General features: G+C 32.9%; 1 protein-coding gene across 1 annotated transcript; it reads left to right on the top strand.

Annotated features, from left to right (window-relative positions):
• Positions 1–9,354: 9,354 nt before the first annotated feature.
• LOC108914775 (beta-1,3-galactosyltransferase 5) lies at positions 9,355–11,757 on the top strand. The gene is made up of 2 exons (XM_018720654.1): positions 9,355–9,427; positions 10,362–11,757. The coding sequence occupies exon 2, from the start codon at positions 10,364–10,366 to the stop codon at positions 11,450–11,452; it is 1,089 nt and encodes a 362-aa protein (XP_018576170.1). The 5' UTR covers positions 9,355–9,427; positions 10,362–10,363; the 3' UTR covers positions 11,453–11,757.
• Positions 11,758–12,363: the final 606 nt, after the last annotated feature.

Here is a 12,363-nt window from a genome sequence, read left to right on the forward strand (position 1 = left end):
GTTAAATATTTTTTGTTATATTTTTATAAGAAATTTAAATTTTGTTAATGATAGTTTTAATAAAGGTTTAATACACATTTTTCAGACTCTATAAATTTATTTTAGAGTAAAACTGAAAGATTCCTTTTTAAAAAACAATTTTTATGTCCAACTCGGGCAATAGACCATTCTGTAGCTGGATTTCCATTGATTTAAAGCTATGTCCAACTTCACCCCTTTCTGTCAGGTGAAGTTGGACAACCGTTATCAAAAAATATATAAAAAACTAAAAACAAAATACAAATTTTAATTATACCACACAATAGAATACACCTTGGCCTACCTACATCTGCTCTCCTGGAGTCTTGTGGAAATTCGTTATAAACTTAGCCGAAACTCGTTACCGCGGGGTTTTTGGGATCGCCTCAACACGAATATCACGACGGCAACGGTCTCCGAGGTACCTAGTGTCCCAGGGTGGCCGGTTTCAACGTCGTCTCCTAGAGTTTTGTGGAAATTCGTTATAAACTTAGCCGAAACTCGTTACCTCGGGGTTTTTGGGGTCGCTCAACACGTCCTCGAGGTACCTAGTACCCAGGATGGCTGGTTTCTGTGACAACTATTTCATTCTTAATTATGTTTTATTATAAAAATATATTTATTCATTACAAAAAATACGTTTTCTAAAAAATATTATACTTACTTATATATCTTAACAATTTTAATTTTTCTTATTTAATTTTTTAATTTTCATTATTATCTCCTTCATCGTCTTCATCTAGTGTTTCCACTACCGAAGAAAATATATCACTTGCAGAATATTTTTCATTATTCATGCAATTAATGCCTGTACAATTATTGCACGCGATGCTGCAATTCAATCCGTGCTTCCTACATCCACACGAAGTTCCGCAATCGGTTTTGCACCAACAGAAAATCATATTCATGATCCTTGGTGGGCCGTTGCTGTCGTGATGTTCGTGTTGAGCGACCTCAAAAACCCCGAGGTAGCGAGTTTCGGCTAAGTTTATAACGAATTTCCACAAAACTCCAGGCGACGATGTGGAAACCGGCCACCCTGGACACTAGGTACCTCCGAGACCGTTGCCGTCGTGATGTTCGTGTTGAGCGACCACAAAAACCCCGAGGTAACGAGTTTCGACTAAGTTTATAACAAATTTCCAAAAAACTCCAAGAGACGACGTAGAAACTGGCCACCCTGGGTACTAGGTACCTCGGAGATCGTTGCCGTCATGATATTCGTGTTGAGCGACCCCAAAAACCCCGAGGTAACGAGTTTCGGCTAAGTTTATAACGAATTTCCACAAAACTCCAGGAGACGACGTGGAAACCGGCCACCCTGGGCACTAGGTACCTCGGAGACCGTTGCCGTCGTGATATTCGTGTTGAGCGACCCCAAAAACCCCGAGGTAACGAGTTTCGGCTAAGTTTATAACGAATTTCCACAAAACTCCAGGAGACGACGTGGAAACCGGCCACCCTGGGCACTAGGTACCTCGGAGACCGTTGCCGTCGTGATATTCGTGTTGAGCGACCCCAAAAACCCCGAGGTAACGAGTTTCGGCTAAGTTTATAACGAATTTCCACAAAACTCCAGGAGACGACGTGGAAACCGGCCACCCTGGGCACTAGGTACCTCGGAGACCGTTGCCGTCGTGATATTCGTGTTGAGCGACCCCAAAAACCCCGAGGTAACGAGTTTCGGCTAAGTTTATAACGAATTTCCACAAAACTCCAGGAGACGACGTGGAAACCGGCCACCCTGGGCACTAGGTACCTCGGAGACCGTTGCCGTCGTGATATTCGTGTTGAGCGACCCCAAAAACCCCGAGGTAACGAGTTTCGGCTAAGTTTATAACGAATTTCCACAAAACTCCAGGAGACGACGTGGAAACCGGCCACCCTGGGGCACTAGGTACCTCGGAGACCGTTGCCGTCGTGATATTCGTGTTGAGCGACCCCAAAAACCCCGAGGTAACGAGTTTCGGCTAAGTTTATAACGAATTTCCACAAAACTCCAGGAGATGACGTTGAAATCGTCCACCTTGGGGCACTAGGTACCTCGGAGACCATTGCCGTCGTGATATTCGTGTTCAGCGACCCCAGGAACCCCCGCGTAGTAAAATTGAACTCATTTCCGTCAATATTTTCCTAGTTGTAAATTTTTCATATTTTAACTCTTCAAGATGCAATTTTAAAAATGCATTTTTCTTATGCATCGATGCAATTTTCATTTCTCATTGATCACATATTTATTTCAGTTACAGATTTACACCAGTTCCCCTAGATATCGCGTTTTACGGCAATGAATCGAGAACAAAACAAATAATTATGAACTTTTTCGGAATCACCGTTATCCAAAAATATACAATTTATTTTGTAATTCTAAAAAGTAAATATTTTTAGAATTAAACTTTCTCGTTAACATATTACGTTTTTTAAAATTTGTCCTTTTTCGGTGTTGTCTATTAATGATGATAATAGCAATTATTCGAAAAGGCTCGTTTCTATGTTTGGATATTTTAGTCAACTGTCTATAATGTAAATGAATACACCTGTAAATCAAAGACGCTGTTGTAAGTAATTGCATAAAATAGGCAATTTTTCTGTTTCCAGAAATATTACAGGAAAATTTTGTGAATTTGATACTACTTTCTAAAGGATAGATAAGATTCAGATGAAAATATTTATGTATATAAAACAGTTTCACGATGAAAGCAGTTATCAAAATAACAATTGATGCATTGTACCTCGCAGTTAACAACGTACCTTGAACTTGTCTTTAGTATGTTGGTTATTCTTAAGCCTTATGTATACGGAACTAACTATGTTTTTATATCCCAGTGGATAAATGATAAGACTGTCAGAGATTGTTATTTGTTATACATACCGTCTATAAAAAATATTAAGTCTCTACATTTTTTTTTGACCGAGTTATGCCATTTTGAAGTTATGATGAATTTGTTGGAAAAAATCAGGATCCACGTATACCATATTCCATTCAACGAACTCTCTTCGCTCTGCCTAGTCAGTATGCTTCAGTTTATCAGTCAACAGAACTTTATAAGCATAAAGATACAAATCTATCAATACTAGTAAAATATTCTAAACAATATTTTACGCTAAGATTTTGTAAGAAATCGACGTAGGTACGTTAGATAAAATGGGGGAGACAAAGTAACACTTTCTCCCTGTTTCTACGCTTGCTTGTCTGTTTTTTAGGTGTTGTTCACAATAATACGATTAAGAATTTGGTTAATTACAAGAAGTATCTCTATTAAATTTCAAAATGGTTACATGAAAATTTTAAAAGTTCAAGTTTTACACACACGTACACGCACTCACGCACGCACACATATGTTTTAAGCGAGGTATTTTTACATATAGGTAAGTAGAGTTAAATCATAATGTTTCGCATAGGCAGTTAATGGGATAACCTGTTTTTTCGTTACACCCTTTATAGTGAAGTTCAACTGAGAACGAGTATTTTTGAATGAACGACATAGTTACTGCTAAACATAGTTTTGTTAGTCAACTGATATATCTCTTTTAACGTTTTCGAGTAAGTAAATATGTACAAAGTGCAAACAAATGTAGATATTTCTTATTTGAATTGTTTGATATGGATGAAATTGGGAAGGTAATTGTAAATAATCCTGTCACAAATAATAAGATATAAATATAAAAGGGTTAACGTAGATGTGTACACGGGAAATCTTAAAAAAGTTTTAAAAAGAAATCATTGAGTAAGAAATATTTTATCTATTGGAAATATTAATCTTCTAAGAACCTTTTATCACACAAGATAAAACAATTTTATCACATCATATTGACTCTCTAAATATAGAAAAATAGTCACATTCCATTTATTCTGTGCTAAATAGCAAATGCTATGTTAAACCATAAAAGGGTGGAATATATTAATGCAAACAAAAAAAAATAAGTAGCACACGTAACTCTCAAGGCATCATTTCATTACTTGATGAGGTAATTAATGATTAAAATATAATAGGTAGGTACAATACACACAATTTCTACTAATTTCAACTGAAGTGTTTATATATCTTTATATACAGTTTGTTATAAATTAGTAGGTCAAGAGTTAACCAAATATTCTTGGGCTAAAATAATGGGATTTTTCTTATACCACTTTTCAAAATTAAAATTTTAAAAATTATTTTTATTAATAACTACAAAGATTGTAGAGATATTTATTTGAAATTTAGCACATATTTTGTTCTTAAATCGGAGGGGGTTGCAGTACCCATGGACCCCCTATTTTTTTTGAGTATGGCTATGCTTTCCGAATATTTTTTATTTTTTTTTCAGATAAAGCGGCGTTTTATTTTTTTCACACTTGTAAGATTTTTATTTGGGGCCTCGTTTATGAGATATTGTAACTTTTTGGGGTAGGTACATGATATCAATTTAGTCAATAAAAATAATTTTTAAAATTTTAATTTTAAAACCCTATATTTTGAAAATGGGGTTCCGAAATGAATAGTGGCATAAGCAAAGTCCCATTATTTTAGACAAAAAAATATGTGATTAAAGGGTTGACCTACTAATTTGTAACACCCTGTATATAAAGTTTTTTAATACAAGTTTTTTTTATTATATATTTGCTTCCATCAAATATAACAATCTTGCACGTTTGTACCAATATAAAAAATTTTACAACTTTAATTAATTAATTGGTATTATCTTGGTATTATTATTTTTGTTATCTCATTAGATTGAAATCAAATAAAAATTACCTATTATTTTATTTGTTTAAATGACGTACCACTTAAAGATCTTAATTGTCTAAGAAATATGTAATTAAAACAAACTTTTCGTGTTAACACGAAATAATAAAACGATAAATGCTTCACAAGTAAGTAACAACAGAGATAGGGGTACACGTTACTAAACCGGGTATTGATAATTCTAAAAATTCAAGCTGTGCTACAGATAAATAAATTTACATAATAAACGTAAATACCTATTATTTTACTATTTACCGACTGTGGATAATTTGTTGTATTAACATTAATTTAAACATTTCAAATATTTTATGTAATATAATTTTATTGAGTTGTCTAAAATTTTGAGAAAATGTATTTCATGATACGATTTTTCCAAATGTTGCATATGACCATTTATAAAATGTTTATCTTGTTTACATTACATGCACTTTTACGTGATCCTTGAATACCTTGTTGAATACTCATTTATTTATTTTTTTTGTAATTTGCAGTAATGGGCAATGAGCTACAGAATAAATTTAACAAATTCAATCCGTGATGTATTCATCTTAGACTAATAATTAAAATGAATACTATAATACAAATAGTTAAAAAAACACTTGTAATTTGTATAAAACAATATGTAAATAAACATGTGAATTACTACTAATAAGCAATTTGAATACATCTTGACACTATCTCAATATAATAAATCGATAAGTAGGCTCCACTATAAAATTAATGACTTGGATTCTCTACTATAAGAAACATAGGTAGTTTGACCAGGGGATATTCTAAAAGAAAGGCGTCATAAATAAACTGCTTTTTTGAAAAGCTAATCTAATAATTTAAATAATATATTTAATTGGTATGTATACAGGGTGGTCCGAATTTTATGCGGGAAACTTCTCTTTAAAATAGTAGGTGTTTGCCTTATAAACGGTCTGGAACGGCCTCGTTTTAGAGATACAGTATGTTGAAGTTGTTAAAAAAAATTAAATTTTTGTTTATATCTCAGGAATCCATTGACCGATTTCAATAAAATTTAGTATATATAATGTATGATAGTAGACCTTGTATTCCCTAAAACATGAGCTCTAAAGGTTCAACTAGTGGTGTACAACTGCACAGGGTCACCCCCTTTTTTATAAGAAAACCTACGCCACTGTATTTTTACAATATATTGTAACGGATTTATATTCTAATGCACAAAATACGTAAAAAAGGTAACTTGATTTTTTTCCCTAAAGTTCACCGTTCTCAAGTTATTCATACCGATCCAATCCCCTTGTGACAGACACTTCTAACCATAATATTACAAGAATATTTATGTTTATGCTTAAAAGTAAGTGCAATTGCACAGAAATGAAATTTTAAAAGCATTTGACGACGATCCTCGGCTAATTGTAAGTACACGGAGAACGTCTCGGCAACTTGGGATGAGTAAATCGAAAATTTGAAAAGTTCTACGTAAGGATGGCAGAAATCCGTACCATTTACAACCTGTGCAAAATTTACTTCCGGGAGATGCAGAGAGACGCCTGAATTTTTATCAGTGGTTGTCTGAATTCTTACTAGAAATACTTTGGACCGATGAGGCTACGTTCACAAGGCGAGGGGTAGTGAATTTTCACAATCTGGATATTTGGTCACAAGAAAATCCTCATGAAATTCGGAGTCATTTCTAAACTTTCTAGAAAACCATCTATTTGAATTATTAGAGGATGTTCCATTAAATATACGACAAAATAGCTGGATACAAATGGATGGTGCTCCTGCGCATTTTAGGAGAATAATACAAGAATGGCTTAATGAAAATTATATGAGATGATGGATAGGTAGAAGACCAAATGCCAATGTCAACCATAATGGTGCCGAGGGTCCAGTGTCTTGGCCAGCCAGATCGCCAGATCTAAACTCCCTGGACTTCTATGTTTGGGGTGACCTACCTGAAAAGTTTACTCTACTCCAATAGATACTAGACCACAACTACTGCAGCGAAAAGAAGACGGGTGTAATGAATTAAAAGAAAACCACCACATGATATTAGCTTCAATTAGTTCCATTAATAGAAGATGTCAGAAATGTATCGATGTGGGTGGTTCGCATTTTAAACAATTGCTGTAAATACGTAACGTAAATTTTATTTCTTGTTTAGTTGTTGTTGTTTGGTAAATGCATTTTTATTATTATTTTGATTTAAATTGTTCTTATTTGTAAAGATAATGCCTCCAGAGAAAACAAAAACACCAGGAATATTACCTCACAGATGATATGGAAAGAATTTTGTTGATGTGCTTACAAATTGCACTTACTTTTAAGCATAAACATAAATATTTTTGTAATGTGGTTTGAAGTGTCTGCCAGAAGGGGACTGTATTGGTATGAATAACTTGAAAATGATGAGCCTTAGAGAAAAAAATCAAGTCACCTCTTTTACGTATTTAGTGCATTAAAATATAAATCCGTTACAATAACTTGTAAAAAATACAGTGGCGTAAGTTTTTTTTATAAAAAGGGGTGACCCCTATCCAGTTGTACACCACTGGTTAAACCTTTAGAGCTCATATTTTAGGAAATGCAAGGCCTACTATCATACATTATTTGTACAAAATTTTATTGAGATCGGTTAATAGATTCCTGAGATAAACAAAATATTATTTTTTTTAACAGCTTTAACACCCTGTATCTCTAAACCGAGGCCGTTCCAGACCTATGTTTATAAGGCAAACTCCTATTATTTTAAAGACATCTATCTGTCATCGAAGTTTCCTACATAAAATTCGGACCACCCTGTATAAAAACTACTGTAGTTACTTCATAAACAATAGATTTTGTGTACACAATGAATTATTAAGCATGTTGGATACTATCCTAATATAATATAAATTAACGAGTGTTGTTATTATTGTAAAAACATTGTTTATGTTTCTTTCTATCCTGAAACAAATCTTTATTGTACATAAATGTTGTCTAGTTAATACAGTGTTGCTAAAGTTAGTTTATGAACAAATCCACGAGTTTTTACACGGCGCCACGGAACCGCTCAAAATTTAGGTGATTTTTTGAAATTTTTTTGAAAACAGATATTCTATATAGTGTTTTTAAACTTTAAAATTTTTTTTCCTACAAAAATAATGAAATGCGAACGTCTTATGCGCTCCACTGCTGCAGTGATACCGGTAGCTAAAGTGCCTGAAATGAACAAATTACGCTGTTAAACTAGAAAGTTCTGTTGTCATCTATTTCATCGGTATATTCCTTTACAATAGGACCTATGATGACTTCCATTACTCGGAGCATTTTCAAAATAAATTGAAAACCAACAGTGAAAATCAAAACACCAAGAGGATTAGCAAATTTAACAGTTTTTAAGCCATTGTGGAGGTGCCAGAGCAAGCTTTCATTATTATTTTGGGTGTTCCCTCCTTTGCATCTGTCTAGTACATCTCTATGTTGCGGTGCACCATCCTGCTGATACCACATATTTTAAACAAATTATGCTCTACGTCATCAATGAATTTAAAAAGGTTGTTTTCCAAGAAAGTACTATACAGATCTGCATTTAAACGATCATTTAAAACATTTACAGGCAGTAAATTATTGTTGAAAATGATATACCAAACGTCGACACTGAAACGTTGCTGAAAACACGCTTCATCAGACCATACAACAAGCGAAACGAATTTATCATATTGTGCGTGTTGTTGAAGTAACCAGCGACAAAATTCTAATCGTTGAGGAGCAACTCCACATTTTGACGAGGAAATGTCTGTTCAATACACGCCATACAAAATTCGGTGATAAATGAAGATTACTTGCTATACGCCGAACACTAATTGAAGAGTTGTCAATGACAGCCTATTATAGCTTCTTCATTTTGTACATTGTACTTTAGTAGGACGAATGGCCACATTTAGAGCGCGGTTACCTTATTTTCGAAGTCTACGAAATGATGCACTAAAGACTATGTGGACAGGTTGATGCCTATTTGGGTATCTTCGTCGGTATTCTCGGGCTGCTTGTCTGACGTTCCGGTTGGAATACCCATACACAAAGACAATATTTGCATACCCTTCAGTTGTAAATAAATGCATTTTTTATTTACCACTTTAACGCAAAAACTGTCAAATGAATAAACAAAATGACACAAATAATAATTATTGTTATAGTAACCATCCTTACTGCACAGCCATCCTTACTACATCAGGCTACTTTGATTGAAATATGTAATCGTATTTTTTGAAATACTTGTAACTTACGAATCGGACCTATGTTAATATAAGAAAAAATGTTTGAAGTTAAGCCATCCATCATATGTCAAAGTTTGTCATAGAGCTTGTAAAACACCCTGTATAGGTATATGAGCCTTCTACTAGCATAATATGCGTAATAAGTCTTCCTTTATTTTTAGAGGTACAGAATCAAAGAAATTATTTATTTATGGCATTTCTAAAGTTGTATTTCTATTTTTTAGGTATTTTAACCACACTGTAAATTAAAAACACTTAATAACCTTTTTCTCTGTTGAAAATACATATTTTTTTTATTCGTTGATATTAAGCTATTTTATCGAACAACTAAAGACATACAGGTCTTATCTCCTTGATAAAACTGATAATGTTGTAGGTAGTTGAAATGGCTTCAACGTTTGTAGAAATTATTTGTGGTGTAACGTCGACGGGTGGGTGATAATTGAGGTGAGTTAAAAAAATACTTTTAATTTGCGATTATAGGCAAAGTATATTTCAATTATAAGTATTTAAAACATAAAGATGTGTTATAATCTATCATTTATGTATTTTCTTGCTCAATGTGATGTAAGTCAGGCAAAATAAGTTAAAACAACCTCTTGGCCGTTCCTTTTTGAGCACAAAGCAATTATTTTAAATATAGAAATATCTTTTTTAATGTCGTCAATTCCTTTTAAATAAGATATTGAAAAATATGTTACAGTTCACTGAGCAGAATAAATAAATGTTGAAGGTGGTTATCTTAATGGTCAGTAGGCGTTTTATAAAATATTGTTTATGGTGTCAATAGTGCCTTTAAAGACAAATTTTATGGCCGTCATTCAGATAATTGCGATATGATCTGAAATGTACATAGAAATATTAATGTTTCATTTAATGGATTTGGTTGTATCATGGTTCAATGTAAAATAATTTAAAATTCGAATTCTACAATGTCGGGAAAATTATTTCTGAAATTTGAAATGAAATTCATGTTGATTAAGCTTATTTAGAACTGTCCAAATTTCCATTATAACTATCACTTTCACGGAAACTGCTGTGAATCTTAAAAATTTAATCGAAATATCTTATATTTTTTTGCATAAGTATACATAGAACTTTTCTTACGATTGCAGCCACATGGCTCTAAAATTAATGAAATTATTAGAGTAATTTGTTCCACGAAGAACTGGTTGCCTGTTAATTACTAACACCTTGTCTAATTCACTGCTATATAAAAATATACAGAGTTGGTGCCAATAGCTGATGGCATCTTTGTTGAAATCGGATGTGACAATAGAATATGAATTTGTATCCTCATCCTATCTAGATAATACATAGAATATTGAATTGATACCTCATATGGCAAACACTTGGTATAACTATTATTTAATTTTTCTAGATATGGTATACTTAAGAATGAGGCAAGTGAGATTAAAGCTGGTGGTGAAGATTCCTATTTTAGCGCTTGGAATACTGGGAATTGCATTTGTTACGATCAATATACTACACCTATACCATTGTAGTATCACATTCGATATTAATAGTTACGAAAATGTTACTTACTTGTTACGAAAAAGTAATTCACATCCTTTACCTGGTGGTGATCTGCTCCCAGAGGTAGATTATAAAACTCTTGTAAACATAAATTTTACGTTTACAACCTTTAATTTGATATGTGAAAATACAACACCACTATTGCTTATTTTAGTTCACAGTGCCCCGAAAAACTTTGCAAAACGAATAGTTATAAGAGAAACTTGGGGAAAAAGTGAAGAAAACGTTAAGATTCTTTTTCTTCTTGGAACAACTGATGATATCAAGATAGAAAAAACATTACAACAGGAAAATTACGCACATAACGATTTATTACGAGGAAATTTTTTAGACTCGTATAAGAATTTGACATACAAACACCTGATGGGTCTTAAATATGTAATTTATCACTGCTCTCAAGCGAAATATATTCTCAAAGTCGATGACGATGTATGTGTTAATTTGCCTACATTAAAAAATTTTCTAATTAGAGATTTGTCACCTTATGGTGCAACAAATCTACTTATGTGCAATGTCGTTCGAAATTATAAGGCGTTAAGAAGTTACCGAACCAAATGGAGGGTCACCCGTGAGGAATACAAAGAAAAATTTTATCCACCATTCTGCCTTGGATGGTGTATTCTTTACTCACCGGATGTAGTTCTTCGAATATATGCAGAAGCACAGCGCACAAGGTTTTTCTGGGTTGATGACGTATTTGTTACTGGTGTACTTGTATCTAAATTAGATTCTATCATTCATACTGACATATCTCCTCTAACACTTTCTCTTATGGAAATTCTACATCCAGATAAATGCAGGCCCTTTCTGTTCGGACGGGCCGATATGAGCGAAAGTGGAATTAGGTCATTGTGGAAAGATATTCAAGATAACCCCGTGCCGCAATCAGTTTCCAATCGTTTAATAACTGGAAGTTACAGAGGCAGAAGTACATGAAAGTAAGGTTGGTGATAAGCAGAAAAGCTGAAGTGGTACTATGATTAGATTCATTTTATTGGAGGCATGAATCTTCTTGCAAATCAAGTAAAAATAGAAATTTCTCAGACTGATAAGTGGCTCACTTGGAGATTTTCCAGTATGGCATATTTTAAAACAAATGACATCGCAACCAGATGTGGTATTATGAATGATAAATTGGATATCCAATTTAAGTCTAACTAGCTATTACTTGGTTCAGAGAAATTATAGATAAAGTTTATTAATACAAATAATTAGAATCAGACTAAATTTAATTAACTGAATAATTGTAACTATTATTTTATTAAAGTTAGAAATACTGATTTTATTACTTTTTTAGAAGTCAAAATATCACTTAAAAAAAATGTGCTCCACGGTGTATGTAATAAATTTATCTTATGATCTCAAAACACCATTTATTTATATTGTAATACCTAACTATCTTAGCGGTATCTCGATCAAAGTAATATTTATCTTGTTTTGTAGACAGATTTATTAACAATGAATTAAAAGTTACTAAGAATTACATATACTTGTTATTGGTTTTATTGTGACCGCATTTACAAAATGATTAATTTAGCAATTTTTAATAAATATACAAATTTTCAGCACATTCAATGAAATATATTGCCTGTCTTTAGATTATTTAACAACAGGAGAGAAAAATGTTTTAAAGTAGAATTTTATTGTTTTGGGGAATCATAATTAAAAAAAAAACACACCAAAAGCCCGGAAATGGGCTTGTCGGTCCTATTCCTGTATGAAACTTACGACTATGCGTCAAATTTGCAAATAATTGGCATACATTGTTTTTACAAGGTGCTTTACATATTAGTTCGAGTGTTTTCAAAATTTAGAAAATGGGTATAAATTTTGCAACTTTTTCTAAT

This window comes from Anoplophora glabripennis, unplaced genomic scaffold (assembly GCF_000390285.2).
Source record: "Anoplophora glabripennis isolate ALB-LARVAE unplaced genomic scaffold, Agla_2.0 scaffold1207, whole genome shotgun sequence".
NCBI classification, from domain to species: domain Eukaryota; kingdom Metazoa; phylum Arthropoda; class Insecta; order Coleoptera; family Cerambycidae; genus Anoplophora; species Anoplophora glabripennis.